Consider the following 17,144-nt stretch of genomic DNA (forward strand, 5'->3'; position numbering starts at 1 on the left):
ACATTGAATACTGCAGTATTAGAAGATGGTTCTATGGGTATTTACCAAACTTTGGAGTAGGTTTTAATCATTGATTGAAAGAAATTATTTTCTTTGGACAAAAAAAAGAACATGTTAAAGGGGGCGAGCGCTTACCTGTATCCTTCACACATAGGATTGACACTTGGTCTGAACTAAGCTAGCTCAACTTCAGACCAGTGAAGACAATGTTGTACCTCAAAATGGGTAGTTGTATGATATAAGCAGGATGGAATGTTATGCATTCTGTCTAAAGTGGTCTTCAAAACTTTCTGAATAAATTGTGTCCCTAAATCTTCATTACACCGATTCCGTTACATAGTTAGATGGGAAATGTGATCGATGCATCAAAACCACAGCATAATTGGTACATCTGACACATTAACCATAACGTTATGATATACTTTTTATGAAAACTACATTAAAAAATACTCAAAATACTATAACAGTGACTGACCCGAAAGTTTATGATTGTCTAACACTGGCAGGTGTTGCACCGGACATCCCTGAGCAACCCAGATGGCCTGGCTGTGGATTGGGTTGGCGGGAACTTGTATTGGTGTGACAAAGGCCGGGACACCATCGAGGTGTCAAAACTCAATGGCGCCTACCGGACTGTGTTGGTAAACAGCGGCCTGAGGGAACCTCGTGCTGTGGCCCTGGATGTCCGCTATGGGTGAGAAACACATTCTGATGTGGTAATAGTAACTGCTTAGAGCTATACTTTGTGACTGTACAACTATCTTTATCCCCTGCTGGTCAGGTACCTGTACTGGTCCGACTGGGGGGACAACCCTCACATTGGGAGAATCGGGATGGACGGCACCAACAGAAGCGTCATCGTGGAGGATAAGATCACGTGGCCCAATGGACTAACCCTGGACTTCATCAATGACCGTATATACTGGGCTGATGCCAGGGAGGACTACATTGAGTTTGCAAGCCTGGATGGCACCAACAGACACACAGGTGACACACCTGTACACATTCAGACACAGAGACCCCTGACTTTGTGCTTTTAAAGACACTTTTCCCAACTGATCTGTGAAAAGTGTGGGACTCCAGTTGCATATGTTTGTCCAATATATTGTACTTCAGGAAGCTCTTGAATTACACATCGCTGTCAATTTAGAAACCTTTATGATTCATTTTGGTGGAGAACTGAAAGCTTTAAGTGGTATGTCTAAACCCAGGAAATGATTAATGACAAACCACACTGGTAGTGAAACAGGGAAGTGCAGGAACTGAATATTGTGAAGTGCAGAAACTGGTGACAGGCTGATGGGCTGCGTACATACAGACTTGTTTGGGAGCCACCAAGTGTAATAAGGCACGTCAGCTAGTTGTCCACTGGGCCGGAGTCCTGCAGCACAGGCTCTTCGGACAGAAACCCTGAATAGGGGAGATTGTTCTGATCAGTGAGGCCTCTAGCTAGCTTGTATGACGTCTGCATAGCACTGTGTTGTTTAGCATGCTCACTACAATAGTTGATATTGTCAGCCAGCCAGGCGTGCAGAGGAATTCCGGAGCGCAGCAGGCGTTTTGTTTTGAAATTTCTCACATTCACTCAGCTCTGCTCAGCACATACAGATAACTATGGCATCCCAACATTCCTCAGATTAACATAATGTAAATATAATGTGGGTGAATGGATAATTATACAATGAGTTCCCTACAACGTTTGAGCATGGAGTGTTTTATCCAACACCCAGGAGGGATTTCTACTATTTCTACCAGATTACACTTCATAATAGAGCACCTGACGGTCTCATATTAGCTCTGTGGTGTTTGCCCACACATGGTGTGTCCAGGGAGTTATTTACCCATCCTTTAATACACACACATGCACCAGTGTGGCCTTGTGCGTGTTTGATTTGGCCTGTTTGTGCTCTGATAAGGATTGACTAAAGGGGAGCTTTGTGTTAATCCGACTAATATCAGAGTTCAGCCTGACGTTGTAAAACTTCTGCTGCCACACGACAACAGAACATTTTAGATATAAAGTGCCTCTCTCCTCATAATCCATACTGAAACCATGGTGAACGAAAGACGAGGTGTTTTCAGCAACATGTGTGACTCGTGTATGTTTCAGCGTGTTCGATGTATTTGCCCTGCTGTGTTTTACAACAGAAACTAATGGCGTGTTTCCATAACACACCAGCCTCAAATACTGAGAGCAAACACATGAAACGAAGTATATGGGAGCAGAAAAAGTGCAATTAGAGTGTAAAGCCTAATGAGGCGTGGAACTGTTATGTAACATACAGATACAGTGGAGCCACTGTAGCTGTGGACCCCACCCAGCCTCTGTTTCAAATTAACAGTGCGAGATGGGATATGGCAGCGTCTCTGCAGCAAGAATAAGAAAAGTTTGATTACCAAAATCATAAAATTGCTTTATTCTTATAGTTCTCATTGGTCATTACATCTCTAGAAACAAGGGAATAATGGAAAAAGTAAAGTCCCCCCGATTTGGAAAGCAGTGTTGACTGTTGAAAGAACATTTTTTAGAAGATTAACTGTACTTGACCACTTATTCAGTTGATTTAATGTTCGTCTGGTGCTTCGCAGTTCTCAGCCAGGACATCCCCCACATCTTTGCCATGACTCTGTTTGAGGAGTACATCTACTGGACCGACTGGGAGACAAAGTCCATCAACAGAGCTCATAAAAGTCTTGGCACCAATAAGTCCACCCTGATCAGCACCCTGCATCGGCCCATGGACATCCACATCTACCATCCCTACCGCCAGCCCGAGGGTGAGAGGATGCACTGTAGAGGAAACCTTATAGAAATAGATTGTTTACATATTTGGGAATTTGACACCAAATAGCATATTTTATGTCAGTTCAAGCATGCATGATTGTAGATACATTTGTATGTTTATGTACAAATAGGGGCAGGTGCTGAGGAAGATGAGCAAAACATGAAACAAACAAAGAAACAAGACATCTCACACTCTGCGGGACTTCAATATCAACTAGTTTCATATACCGATGTGGCTCAAGCAAGACTGATTTGAATCAGTGGATATTGGAGCCCTGCAGTGTGCGAGCCCTGTATTTTTGTTTCATATGTTTGTTGCTGTGAAATAAAATCTGCTGTTGACTTTGTATTACAAAAATGAGAACAGTACCTTTTTTTTCTTTGTCCTAACAAATAAAGACACTTTGAGAATTCCATTATATATATATATTGAAATTGTTGCACTCTCTCAAACACATGGTTGTAATTGTTCTGGCTTTATTCCAGGTAACACAAAACCCCAGCCAAAAAACATAACAAAGCACTTGGAGGTTAAAACATTTCCCCACTTTCTGTCTCCTCTCTCAGTGCTCAACCACCCGTGCCAGACGAACAATGGCGGCTGCAGCAACCTGTGCCTCCTCTCTCCCGGAGGAGGTTACAAGTGTGCCTGTCCCACCAACTTCTACCTGGCCAGTGACCAACGCACCTGCATGTCCAACTGTACAGCCAGCCAGGTAAAGAAGCTGAGCACACATCCTCATCAATGCGAATGCGACTGAATGACTGCAGTTGAGAAGTGGATTTTCATCCCTCCGTCTCTTGTTTGGTGAACTGCTTACGCCTGTTGATTGTCTATTGACAGCTGGCTGTCTGCCCGGCGCTACAGTAGCAAGCTCCTGCTTTCATAAACGGCGTTAAAGCACTGGAGCCCTGGTGTGATGCCCCATCATTAATCTGTCTAAGTGATCAATTTCCCTCTGTCCTCTGTAGTTTGTGTGCAAGAACGACAAGTGCATTCCTTTCTGGTGGAAATGTGACACGGAGGATGATTGCGGCGACCGGTCAGACGAGCCGGCGGACTGCCGTGAGTGTTTGAGAAATATAAGCTCATGTGTCACATTCATGTAACCTACATGTACAGAATTAATTTTTTTAAAATTCAAGCTCAGTGTGGTCCTGACAAACGGTTAATCTTACTTTTTTTTCACGACAGCTGAGTTCAAATGCAGGCCGGGACAGTTTCAGTGTGGCACAGGCATCTGCACCAACCCTGCCTACATCTGCGATGGAGACAACGACTGCCAGGACAACTCAGATGAGGCTAACTGTGGTATGTCTCCTGATAACTGGACAGTTCATTTCAAAATCAATAATACATCGTACCTGAAGTGCTACGTATCCATTTAGATTGTTTTGGTTTCTGTCGCTGAAGATTTCGGCTGGAGAGTGTTTTTCGAGTATATTTTATTTTGAGCTGGACTTCCTTTTTAATCCTACTTGCATCTGTTTTATTTCTTGCCATTTTTTGCCATTTTGTCATTCATGACCGAGAAGCATTAAATCTGTTGCTTGTTTCTTTGTTCGTCTGCCCGTGTAACTGCAACCACAGATATTCATGTATGCCTGCCCAGCCAGTTCAAATGTTCCCATCCAAGCCGCTGCATCCCAGGCATCTTCCGCTGTAACGGCCAGGACAACTGCGGAGAAGGAGAGGATGAGAAAGACTGCCGTGAGTAGACGTGCCAGCTCTGATGTGCTCTTTCTTTCTTTCAGTTTGAGGTTTAAGCTCAGAAAGTAACTATAAATCTTTCATTCCCTCCCATAGCTGAGGTCACGTGTGCGCCCACCCAGTTCCAGTGTGCCATCACCAAACGCTGCATACCTCGTGTCTGGGTGTGTGACCGCGACAATGACTGTGTGGACGGATCAGATGAACCTGCCAACTGCAGTAAGGCCATTTTACTTTGTTTTTGCTTGTTTCTGTGTCATCCTAATGAGTACTTAAATGGAATCATCCTCTGAACGTTTCCCTCTCCAGCCCAGATGACTTGTGGCGTGGATGAGTTCCGCTGTAAAGACTCTGGACGCTGCATCCCAGCTCGCTGGAAGTGCGACGGCGAGGACGACTGCGGCGATGCATCAGATGAACCGAAAGAGGAGTGTGGTAAGAATAATCGAGCCATTTGTGGCCCTGATGTTAGGATGTAGTTCTTTCTGTTTTTATGTTATTGACAGTAACGTGCTCTTTAATACGTACAGCTGAGAGGACATGTGAGCCGTACCAGTTCAGGTGTAAGAACAACCGCTGCGTGCCGGGCCGCTGGCAGTGCGACTACGACAACGACTGTGGGGACAACTCGGACGAAGACAAGTGCAGTATGTGTCCCCTTCAGCTCGGAGGCGGTGCCTTCACACTGTCCGCATCCGTTGTCTCACCTCGTCCAGTGTCACTCACACTCACGCTCATTCCTTGTCCACTGGTAACACACTAACTTTGCGCCTTAAATACTAAGTCACTTGTTCAACGCTAACATCCGTTCGCTGTCATTTCTGACGCATCTCACCTCATCTGATGTTCGTTTCATTTCATACTGTCCTGTTGGCATGAGCCAGAGGTAAGTAACTCCACCGTCATGCGCGAAACTGCTCCCATTTTCTGTGTCACCTCTCCGCTGTGTGTGTCGACTCTCATGCTCCTGTCCACCTGTGATCCCCACCCACCTGTGAGAGTGTGCAAGCTGAGCTCTGAACACATTCGTTGTTGTGCTGTTTCCCTTTTGCCACTAGATGCCACTGCATGAGACTGATTTTGTTTATCTACCACAGATATAACACAAATAAACATATATCATAATGATAATATATTGAAATAAAACTGAGACTTATTGAACAGCTTCCTGCAGTCATCTTCTGTGGTTGTATCCCTGTCCCGTGTCTTTGTCCTGCTGAAGGCTTAACGATCCATGTAGCTCACTGTTAACTGTACTTGCTGTAACTCACACGACCCTCGTCTGTCTTCTCCCGCAGTGCCTCGACAATGTTCAGAAAGTGAGTTTGCCTGCACGAATGGCCGCTGTATTGCTGGGAGGTGGAAGTGCGATGGAGACCATGACTGTGCTGATGGATCTGATGAGGTGCAGGAAATTAATATTTGGGTGTCCTTGGAAAAAAAAAATGTAGTAATGCTTTTCAAAGAAAGTTAAAATGTATGTGTGTGGCATTACATTTTGAGCTTGTGCACTGATCCACGGATGTTTCTCCAGCATGGCTGTGATCTGAAGTGTGACAACGACCAGTTCCAGTGTAAGAGCGGACACTGTATCCCGATCCGCTGGCGCTGTGATGCCGACCCTGACTGCATGGACGGCAGCGATGAGGAGAATTGTGGCAGCGCTGGTAAGTGTATGTTTGTGACTGTAAGTTCTGAATTTACTACTGTTCTCTTTGTTTTTTGTTGTTGTTTTTCTTGTTTCCTTTTAATAATGTCTGCCTTTAAGAAAAATAATAATATTATTTTATTATTGGCTTATGTTATTATAATGAGAATGAAAACTAAACTAAAACTAAAAATGGTCACAATTTGCTACTTGAGCCAAAATACACAAAATGCAAAATGGCATGAAAAGAGGCTTCATATTTTATGCAAACCACACCAGAAGTAGAAATCTCTAACTGTTTCTCCCTGGTCTCCTCAGCTGGGCGTCACTGCCCTGCGGATGAGTTCCAGTGTAACAACACTTTGTGTAAACCTCTCGCCTGGAAGTGCGACGGGGAGGACGACTGCGGGGACAACTCCGATGAGAATCCAGAAGAGTGCAGTGAGTGCAGCCTCGTGGATCACACGCACGTTGAATGTCTGTCAGTCTTCATTCGTCCTGACTTATGTTGTCCCCCTCTTAGGGAAGTTCCAGTGTCCTCCGACCAGAGCTCTGCGCTGCCAAAACGACCGTGTGTGTCTGCAAGTGTCAAAGCGGTGCGATGGCGTCAACAACTGTGGCGACAACTCGGATGAACTGAACTGCCGTGAGTTTTGAGAGTCATTCAAATCGCTGTGAAGTCACCTCCTCCCTCGACTTTAATGAACGAAATGCTGACCTGTGTTAATGAGTACGCATGTGTCTACAGAGACCCCTCCAGCTGTTCCCACATGTGAGAAGGACGAGTTCCTGTGTGCCAACAACAGATGCATCAGCTCCACTCTGCGCTGTAACTTCTTTAACGACTGTGAGGACTACGGCTCCGACGAGATCAACTGCAAGACAGGTGCCTCTTGTCGAAACTCATTTAAATTTGATTTTAATTCAAGCTGTTCGGAGCACTGGCATTTCAAATGTTTGAATCCACTGACTGGACTTGTTTTTTGTGCTCATGTTCAGACACCAAACTAAACGACTGCAGGAGCAACAGGACTCAGTGTGGTGATGGAGACGAGGCCCACTGTTTAACCAACGGCACGGACTCTTTCTGCTCCTGCAAGCCGGGCTTCCAGAAGACCGGACACCGCACCTGTGGAGGTACACACACGCAAAGCACCTGTCATGACCGGCTCGCTTGGATGTTTACGCTTTGAAGACGAGGTGGTGGATTATATTTTTATTTCTAATATCAAACGTCGCTTGTACGCTTTTCAGATAAGAATGAGTGCCTGCAGTTCGGAGTGTGTTCCCACATCTGCAACAACACCAAAGGCTCCTACAAATGCAGCTGCCACAAGTACTTCACCAGGATCAACGAGACCTGCAAGGCTGACAGTGAGGACCAGAGCTGCATCTGCTTTATACACAGCTCGTCCTTTTTAAAACTCTGATGACAATCATGAATTTGCTTATTTTCCTTCCAGACATGAACAGCAGTCGTCAGATTCTCTACATAGCTGATGACAATGAAATCCGCAGCCTGGACCCAGGCATGCCTAACTGGCGCTATGAGCAGACCTTCCAGGGCGACGCCAGTGTGCGTATCGATGCGATGGACCTGCACATCAAGACCAACCGCATCTTCTGGACCAACTGGCACACGGGCCGTATCTCCTCCTACGAGCTTCCAGGACCGACTACGTCGTCAACCTCCTCCAACTCTCATCGCAACAAACGGCAGAGTGAGGGCAGGATCACAAACCTGCAGGTAATGCTGGTTGAACGCAAACTCTATTGTACCATTACAAACACGTGAACATCCTGTAAAATGCCTCTCTGCTTGTGTCCAGATCAAAGAGCTGAAGATGCCTCGTGGTATTGCTGTAGACTGGGTCGCCGGCAACCTGTACTGGACCGACTCTGGTCGAGATGTCATCGAAGTGGCTCAGATGTCGGGCCAGCATTGCAAGACGCTCATCTCCGGCATGATAGACGAGCCGTATGCCATCGTAGTAGATCCACAGAGAGGGTAAGAAAGAGTGCAACAATCATTTTAGACCCTGGTCCCTGCAATGGGTAAGACTGAGTTTCTTCAAAAGTTCCTGTGCCATGGAGCAATTCCTTTGCTGCAGATGTGGCTTTAGAAAATAGGATTCTTGTCTGCTCTGCTGTTGTTTGTGTTTTAAATGTGTGTTCCAACTCTGTGTTTCCCCTCAGTACCATGTATTGGGCAGACTGGGGGAACCATCCTAAAATTGAGACAGCTGCCATGGACGGTACTCTGAGACAAACTCTTGTTCATGAGAACATCCAGTGGCCCACAGGTCAGCACTGCATGCTGTTTATCTCTACCATGATTTCTCCAGGGAAACTAAAGCATGCGTCTTTAACAGCAACCTCCTGCTTCATGTTCCCAGCTAGACACAGCCTTTTATTCTACACGTTTTCATGACTTTATCTGCTTCCGTTCTGTCTCTACAGGTCTGGCTGTGGACTACTTCAACGAGCGTCTTTACTGGGCAGATGCCAAACTCTCAGTGATTGGCAGCGTTCGTCTGGATGGTTCGGACCCTGTCACTTCTGTCTCCGGCATCAAAAACAGTTGAGTTCTTTCGACACTCAAAACTATGAAACGTGAAACAAATCTGGTATTTGCATCTTGCCTGTATATATTTCTGCTCTTAACTTACTTTTACCCACCCCCCCCCCATTTCCAGACCTGCTCCATCCATTCAGCATAGACATCTTCGAGGACTACATATATGGCGTCACTTATATAAATAACATTGTCTTCCGAGTCAACAAGTTTGGCAAAGGCCCCATGGAGAACCTCACCACAGGCATCAACCATGCTACTGACATAGTCCTCTACCACCGTTACAAGCAGCCAGAGAGTGAGTGCTTTTCTACACGTTCATGCTAAAGCTATGTTATCGTGATACCTAAGTCATGATACTATATGATTGTGGTGTTGCAAAATGCTGAGTACTGCTGTATGTTGGGATGTATTCCAATTGATCACCTTTTTTAGGCCAAAAATTATGTACTGCACTTTGTCACCATCTGTCCCATGATAGAGTTTGTAGTCTGTTTGTCTTATTTCGATTATTTTTTATTGAGGCAAAATGGGATTTTCAAGCAGACTGTCAGAAAAACTTCTCAATCCTGCTGACTGTGGCGTCTGCTGACCTCACCAGAAAAAACTCAGAACCATCTAGTGGCCTGAAAAGCAAAACATTTTTCATAAAAGATTGATACTGCGTGTCCGCGTAAGGATGAAAAGTTGCCACACTAAATATTGCAGCTCTGCTCTGTATTGTTTTTATTGCCCTCAGAAAATCATAAAATGCATATATGTCAAATAAAGGTTTGCATCTACTGAGAGAAAGTAAGTGTGTTGGCAGTTTTATACATTTCATGCAATTTTCCTTATTGGATGTTTTGTCTCTCTGCACCAGTGACTAACCCATGTGACAGGAAGAAGTGTGAGTGGCTGTGTCTGCTCAGCCCCAGTGGACCGGTGTGTACCTGCCCGAACAACTACGTGGCCGACAACGGCACGTGCGTGGAGAGACCGACCCCCACCCAGTCACCATTCTGTAAGTCTGCAGCTACACTGCACTGCACTGCATGTACACATGCAGACCACATGCCCTGCTTTCACCTCATCAAACCTCAAATCAAACAATTCAGATTCTGCATACAAAATGTTGGCTCATGAAGGAATCCTCCCCCCTCAACAGCTCCCCCCTCAGGGCCGTGTGAAATTCAGTGTCAGAACGGCGGGAGCTGCTTCCTCAACGCCCGTCAGGTTGCAAAGTGTCGCTGCCAGCCCAGCTACACCGGAGAGAGATGTGAGATCAACCAGTGCAGGGATTACTGCAAGAACGGAGGCACATGCACTGCTTCACATACAGGTAAGTGCACGACACACCTGCTCAGACTTTCATTATCCTGTCCTTACTTAGCTGTTAACCAGAAAGTCATTAAGTTAATGTTTAGTAATCTATCTGAGGGTTATTGAATGGGAATATTTCCTTGTTAGCATTAATAAGATGAAATAAACACTCAAACAGATTTGATGTGATGTGTGTGGGTTTTTTTTTTATGGCCATTGATGGCAGTTAAGCAAAGGTGGAAATTGACTGTATAATTTCCACCCATCCTTTTGATGTGTGTGAAAGCTCTCTGGAGTATTCATTAGTAACAGCAATCACACGCTGAAAAACTACAGCAGAGAGGGCGTGAAGCAGGTGATATCCCCGCCTCTTGATTGGTCCTCGTTCATCGTCTTGTATTTTGTATAAAACATTTAGTTACAAGTAAAATTGTGCATCAAATTCATAATCCGGTAAGGAAGACAAGTTGTCAAGTTGCTTCTGCCGGTGTGTAAGCAATTGCAGTGTCCTTTATATCTTCCTTGTGTTCTAGGTGCTCCAACCTGCAGATGTCCGAAGGGCTTCACAGGGCCCGACTGTAACCGCTACACTTGTCAGGATTACTGCCTGAACGGAGGCAACTGCACGGTCAACATGGGCAACCAGCCGACCTGTAGCTGCCCAGATGAGTACAAGGGAGACCAGTGCCAGTACAGTAAGTGGAAACTCTGTCAGATGTTTGACTTTACTGTAGTCTTTGGATGATATTTTGCATTTTGTTGCCATCATTACTACATTTGAAAACATGATTTACATTTTTTTTTTTTTTTAATTACTCGTGTACGATTGTCACATAACAATTAAGTCAGTTTTTATCTAGAAATGTTTTGGTGATCTAATCTTTGGGGTGATGATTGAATCCGTTCTTTGCACTTCTCTTCACTTCTCTTCAGGTAAATGTGAAGGCTTCTGTGACAACGGTGGAACCTGCTTACAAACCTCTAATGGCACCAAACTCTGTCAGTGCCCCACTCAGTACATCGGACACCGGTGTGAGCTCGACAAATGTCAGTTCTGTGGAACGGGCAAGTGTTTGACGTCGCCGTCAGGAGAGGTTTCCTGCAGGTAGGTACACTGGCCAACGGGCTCTTTAAAGGTTACATGGATTGATATATGTCATACATGGCCAAAAATGTGTGGACATCAAAACATTGCAGGGAAATTCATTATTATATGTATCTATTTATTCTTTCCGTATGTATTTTCTGTGTAGCTGTCCTAATGGTCAGACCCAGCCCAGCTGCTTCACCTGTCGGGACTACTGCTCAAACGGACAATGCTCAGTTGACACTCGCACACTGCTGCCTCAGTGCAAGTAAGTGATGAGACTTACATTTATCTATCTGCGGAGTGAATGTCAATCCGCTTACTTAATAGCAACTTTTATTTTTACTGTTTCAGCAAAGTCGTGCCACAATGAGCCCTTTTGTTTAATGTATTAATCGTTCTGCATATGTTTGTAATCCATAATCCAAGTTATGATTAGACTGTCTTATTTTCTTGTAGAAGCTATTTATCAGCCCCAATGTTTAGGAACAATTTGAATTATCTAAATATATCTCACAACAAGTTGGATTTTCTACGTGACAAAATAGAAAAAAAAAAGAATCATAAACACACCTTTATTGCTGATAAAAGAATGCTTCAGACTTTCCTCCTCTCCATGACCATGATATTATCTATGATGCAGATAGAAGAAAAAAAGTTAAACAGACCAGTGAAGAAGATCTGTTAGCGTCTTTTGTCACCTACAATAAACACCGATCGCTTTTTTTTTTTTTTCTATCTGGCTCGTGAATCTGAAAACCAAAAAATCTCAAACTTGGGACCTGGGTCTGTTCTGTCTGTCCACTTAAGAATAAACATGCAGTGAGTTTGGTAGTATCGGACCGCACCCATCTGCTGCAGAATCAATTCAGAAAGAGATGATTCCAATGGTTTCTAAAGAAATCTGTAATGGTTGGTCGTGTGGAATGATTAAATAAGGAAGTTGGACTCTACACACACACACACACACACACACACACACACACACACACACACTTTTTTTGATATCTGGCTCATTGCGTGTCCAGGTGTCCTGCTGGATGGGTGGGATACAGATGTGATGTTGCAGCAGCCACAGTGGATTCTTCTACTTCGGGTGGAAGTAAGTCACACAGTTCACAGAGTCTTGCCAGAGAAAGATGCACTTTGATCCCATCTGCTCACGTTAATATTTGCTTTCTCGCAGATACCGCCTCCATCGTCATCCCAGTGCTTCTGCTGCTGCTGCTGGCACTGCTGGTGGTCGGCGCCATCTTGTGGTACAAGAGGAGAATGCGCGGGTGAGTCCTGCTTTTCAGACTCTTTAAAGAGGCAAACTCCCATTTTTCATCTGCTCCTCACACCTATGCTATCTAGCTCTTCTTTCTCCTCTTAACCTTTGATAACCACCTATTTCCTGTCTCCCAGGTCTCTATGGCCGGGCAAATCTCGCTCTCAGTGCTCGCGGTAACTTCTCAGGGTTACATAATTCACCCACAAATCCTGTCCCCTCCCTTCCCCTAATATCCCGTCAGATTGATGCTTTCTGTCAGTCCATTTGTCCGTTTCTGTCGGTCAGTGCAGAAATCTGTCCGTTTGTCCTTGCCTGCCATCTCCTGTTTGCCTCCCACGGGGTTTCCCACCCAGCAACACAGGGACGTCTTGACTCTTAGCGGAAGTATCTTTGCTGGTGATGCGCAAACAATGGAACTGTTTTCGTCCTCCATACCTTTCCCTGTTTACATGTGTAAATGTTAGGCTCACGCTCTGTGCTTGCACCGTTAAAAAAAATATACAACTTGTGCATCTACGAAAATGTTTACGTGCTTGCAAACAGCCGAATATTTGCAATGTGAAAATCCAGCATTGTCCACAGCAGACATGCTGCAGTGTACTCTCAGGGTCTGATCAAATGGCCTTTTGTCAAAAGCTCATTTGACAGCCTTATTTTTAATATGTGTTGTCTTGAATGTGTGGATTGTATGTTGCTGGTTTCTGCGTTAAGTTACGATACTCTTGTAGCCACTGTGAATTGTTTGATTCAAGAGTTTCTCCCAAAAGTAGTTCATGATCTGTTTCTTTGTTTGTTTGTTTTTTTTTAAAATAAGGATCAAAATGTATTAGTTGGATGGTTAATCAAGTTGTGAATGTCTGTCTGTCTGCAGTGCGAAGGGCTTCCAGCACCACCGAATGACAAACGGAGCCATGAATGTTGAGATCGGGAACCCTGCGTATAAGATCTATGAAGGAGACCCTGACGATGACGCTGGGGAGCTCCTGGATTCAGACTTTGCTTTGGACCCAGACAAGGTAAAAACAGCAAAATGTGCCTGTATATAAAAGGTCTGTTCACCCACGTCACAAAAAAAATCATATCTCACTTACCGCTCATTTTTTAATCATGCAGATAGTTTTATGTGCTGTAATTTGAGCATCTTTAATACTTCAGCTCAGAACATGGGAGGAGTGGAATTTAATTTGTGGGGCCATTTCTTCGGTAGAGAGAAGTTCCAAGGAAGACTGTCACAAGTTCTTATCCAGAATAACACAAGCATTGTTTTTGGAAAGACACACTTGTTGCTTTGACGCCAGTGTCCTTTGAGGTGGAACAGAAATCTCAGATTAGGATATGTCAAAAAAAAAAAAATTCAGTTCCAGCTCAGGGAGAAGATGAAATGCGATGAGATATACCTTTTATATAATCGCGATGGAAATTCTTGCGCCGGAGATTGCTCAAAGTTACAGGTACATTTAATGGAGTGATTGCTGATATTAGTGCCTTTTTAAAAAAACTAAAATAGAAAAAGTGATGTTGGCAGTGAAGGAGGACACCAGACTGAAGCTTATTAAAGGTATAATGCATAACATTTCTGAATTCAAATGTCAAAAAACGACTAGACCCTCTGTTGTAAATTGTGTTGGGATACGTGCGAACTGTGAACTGTACTCACTTTGATCCGTAGCGCAAAGAATTAATTGCAAACATAACAGAATGACCTAAAATATTATGTGATTATTATTATTGTCACAAAAAATAACACTGTGCAGTTCCTCTCAGGGGAAGAATTCACAGCTGTTGGATATTCAGCATTCTGAAAAATATTGCATAAGACAGCAAACACCGTGATATTTGATGATATCAAACATCGACCCGAGCCTAGTTTCCAAAAATGTTCATGCGCAGAGAAATCAATTGTTTTGCACATTTCATTTGGTTGCCTGTCGCTTCAACTTCCGAGAGAAACGTTCATACTTAACAATCACCTTTGTTGATGAAAATCTATTTCCTGACTCTAGCAGATGAAGTTAACAATGACAGAAAACAACTCCCATAATCCTACTTTGTTTTGACTTTGGCAAAGAATACATATTGTGCATTTAAATCAATAAAATAAAGGAGACACAAAGAAATGAGCAGTGAGCCCTTCGAAGGTGGAGGACCATATGAAGCCTCGTCAGTGGAGCAGTTGATTGGTGACTGGATTTATTGAAACTAATAACCAGAACAGACGGGCACGATATATGACCTCATTTTATTGTTCTGTTCTATACGCGCGACATCAGCTGCATGTCTCTCTATCCTGGGAGAGGGATCCCTCCTCTGTGGCTCTTCCTGGGGTTTCCTCTGTCTTTTTTCCTCCTTCAGAAAGAGTTTTGTTTCATTCAATATGGCAAGTCTGTCCTCACTTGAATTAAGGCTAAAGAAGATCCCAGTGAGGCAATGAGATTGTGATTTTGGGCTACATAAATCAAACTGATTCAATTCGAAAAGGTTCCAGTCATGAGAGGGAAAACGTGTTGTCTTTTAAGAGAGACCTTGTTTTTCTATGGCTGTTGTGAACTGACCTTTTTTTAAAGCACAGCAGAAGTAAATGTTACTTTCACGTTCAGAGAACCTCTGCCTTTCTCGGGCCCTTTAAGTCACCATGTCATTTTCTTTCTTCTCCACAGCCCACCAACTTCACCAACCCAGTGTATGCCACCCTGTACATGGGCGCCCACAACAGCCGCAACTCTCTCGCCAGCACGGATGAAAAGAAGGAGCTTCTCTCCCAGGGCGACGAGGACATGAGCGACCCGCTGGCGTAGAGCTCGGCGTGGATTGAACTCTGCCAACAACACTGCCCTGCCATGCCCCACCCAGTGCTGAGCCGGCGAGCTCTCTCATCTTATGCCTTTGACCAACTGAAAAGAAAAGCAACAAAAAAAAAAAAAGCGAGAACACTGTATAAAATGTATAAAATGAAGGACTACTTTTTTAAGTGATTGCAGTATTATATTTTGTTCTTTCAAAAAATCTGGTGACAAAAAAGGAACCATTTTATAGACATTTATTCAGTTCTTCTTTTTAATTTTGCTCACCTTCTCCTCCTCACAACTCTCCCTCCCCCTCTCTCATGCATATAGCCACTACCTCTGTGCAAATGTAAAAGATAAGAGAGATTGCGAAAAGGCAGTGGAACAATTTTTATTTTTTATTTTTGTATGAATTGTATAGGGGGAAAAAAAAAAGAATATTGTTCCATCCTAGAAAACGTTGCCAAGTCTTTGTTGTTCATGAATGAGAGGAGAAGCGTCAGTGCTCACTATGAATGCTTCCTGGATGCTGGTTCGGCTCAGTCTTTCACGCGATGTGTACATGTACGTTTGCTGCTGGAGGTCTGAAGAGGGACCGAGGCTGGGAGAGAAGTTGTTATACTGCACATGTACACACGGAGGACTCGGCGTCGCAGACAGTGTCTGTTCTGTTTGTCTCAAAAGAACTACATTCAAGTGATTGTCTTTTACCTCCTTGCACAGACTAAAGTTATATATTTGCATATATATAAACCTATTAACAAAGTGTCTTGAAAATATACCCAGGAATACAAACATCAGTAACAAATAGCAGTCTGTACTTTTTAACATTTTTTTTTTCTTTTTTTTTTTTAACTCATTGTATAATACTCTGTCTCAGCAATGAATGAGTCAGTGGCAGTGTGTGAGTGCGCTGGATGAAGATGATTGTAATAAAGTCCACATTCCAGGATGAAAAGTCTGGGATGGATATATCCGTGGCCTTGGTATAGCCTACTGCAGGACACTCTGGACGGGACAGGAGCTGTGTTTTTGCTCCGTCACTGTTCTAGAAAGTTCTTTTTTGGGAGTGACGGCAAGCTTCTGTGAATTTTTCCGGTCATCACTGAGAAACAATCTAGCGGAGAATGGTTGCGTTTTAGCTTTTGTTCCATGTCTTCTGATTGTAAATGTACTTTCAGGAAAGGCCAGGGAAGACCGCTTGATGGTACGTACTTCTGTGGGAGAATTTTCCTTTTTTTTTTTTCTTTTCTTTTTTTTTTTCTTGAAATTGTATGTAATTACATGGACATGTAATTTAGGTTAAAGCTCATTGTTAAGTGCATTCCCAGGAAGGGAGACTGATCAGCTTCCTGATAAGCATTCCTTTGTTAATTCCTTCGCCTTGCTGCTAACGCTAACCATCTGTCTGTCAAACTGGATTTTAGTCTTCAAAGTGTTGCTCTCTTTGTGTCTCACTGCTCACCACGCTGCTTTTAACCGAGCTTATCAGCCATATCACTCTGCATGGTGCTCTCACATTCTCACACACACACACACACACACCCATCCTAGAGGAAACTCTCTGGCTTCGCCCCTCACTTGTTAACAGTGTTCAACACTTTTTTTTTCTTTTTTACATCCTGCTCTGTTAGATTTTCACCTGACCATGAATTAGAATAATCATTTTTCAGTTGGAGAATTTTCTTTTTGGTGGCAAAAAACCCACATGGATATTTGTGGTTCTGATTGTTTTGTTATGATTCTATTTCTTTTTGATATAAGAAATTAAATGGATTTTTATAGTAGAAATGTACGGAGGCTCTGTCGGTCATTTGGAGAGATGGAGAGGAATCGTCATTTCTTTCTGGAGTTCATCAGTAAATTGACATCAAGTATCATAAAAAAAGAAACAGTTAAGAAATAAAACATTAACATGATGTAGTAACCGCGTGTTTTGAATGTTGCTTCATCAAAGACAGACCAACCCTGTGTTTGTAA

General features: G+C 43.6%; 1 protein-coding gene across 2 annotated transcripts in view; it reads left to right on the plus strand.

Moving 5' to 3' along the window:
• Positions 1 to 16,955, plus strand: part of lrp1ab (low density lipoprotein receptor-related protein 1Ab) — a 90,675-nt gene extending 73,720 nt beyond the window's left edge. The window contains exons 59-90 of one of the 2 annotated variants that reach the window (XM_037102769.1): positions 507 to 694; positions 782 to 987; positions 2,590 to 2,778; positions 3,353 to 3,501; positions 3,758 to 3,851; positions 3,981 to 4,097; positions 4,377 to 4,496; positions 4,593 to 4,715; positions 4,806 to 4,931; positions 5,027 to 5,143; positions 5,795 to 5,901; positions 6,031 to 6,163; positions 6,463 to 6,585; positions 6,668 to 6,790; positions 6,893 to 7,030; positions 7,144 to 7,281; positions 7,399 to 7,518; positions 7,608 to 7,891; positions 7,974 to 8,152; positions 8,341 to 8,447; positions 8,605 to 8,724; positions 8,841 to 9,017; positions 9,582 to 9,722; positions 9,867 to 10,040; positions 10,555 to 10,716; positions 10,955 to 11,126; positions 11,275 to 11,376; positions 12,137 to 12,210; positions 12,295 to 12,388; positions 12,516 to 12,554; positions 13,253 to 13,397; positions 15,039 to 16,955. In XM_037102769.1, coding sequence (XP_036958664.1) covers positions 507 to 694; positions 782 to 987; positions 2,590 to 2,778; positions 3,353 to 3,501; positions 3,758 to 3,851; positions 3,981 to 4,097; positions 4,377 to 4,496; positions 4,593 to 4,715; positions 4,806 to 4,931; positions 5,027 to 5,143; positions 5,795 to 5,901; positions 6,031 to 6,163; positions 6,463 to 6,585; positions 6,668 to 6,790; positions 6,893 to 7,030; positions 7,144 to 7,281; positions 7,399 to 7,518; positions 7,608 to 7,891; positions 7,974 to 8,152; positions 8,341 to 8,447; positions 8,605 to 8,724; positions 8,841 to 9,017; positions 9,582 to 9,722; positions 9,867 to 10,040; positions 10,555 to 10,716; positions 10,955 to 11,126; positions 11,275 to 11,376; positions 12,137 to 12,210; positions 12,295 to 12,388; positions 12,516 to 12,554; positions 13,253 to 13,397; positions 15,039 to 15,176 — 4,419 coding nt within the window. In that variant the 3' untranslated portion in view covers positions 15,177 to 16,955. The remainder of the gene's footprint in view (positions 1 to 506; positions 695 to 781; positions 988 to 2,589; positions 2,779 to 3,352; positions 3,502 to 3,757; positions 3,852 to 3,980; positions 4,098 to 4,376; positions 4,497 to 4,592; positions 4,716 to 4,805; positions 4,932 to 5,026; positions 5,144 to 5,794; positions 5,902 to 6,030; positions 6,164 to 6,462; positions 6,586 to 6,667; positions 6,791 to 6,892; positions 7,031 to 7,143; positions 7,282 to 7,398; positions 7,519 to 7,607; positions 7,892 to 7,973; positions 8,153 to 8,340; positions 8,448 to 8,604; positions 8,725 to 8,840; positions 9,018 to 9,581; positions 9,723 to 9,866; positions 10,041 to 10,554; positions 10,717 to 10,954; positions 11,127 to 11,274; positions 11,377 to 12,136; positions 12,211 to 12,294; positions 12,389 to 12,515; positions 12,555 to 13,252; positions 13,398 to 15,038) is intronic. The other variant, XM_037102770.1, reaches the window with a different exon arrangement.
• Positions 16,956 to 17,144: the final 189 nt, after the last annotated feature.

This window comes from Acanthopagrus latus, chromosome 7, assembly GCF_904848185.1.
Source record: "Acanthopagrus latus isolate v.2019 chromosome 7, fAcaLat1.1, whole genome shotgun sequence".
Classification (NCBI taxonomy): Eukaryota; Metazoa; Chordata; class Actinopteri; order Spariformes; family Sparidae; genus Acanthopagrus; species Acanthopagrus latus.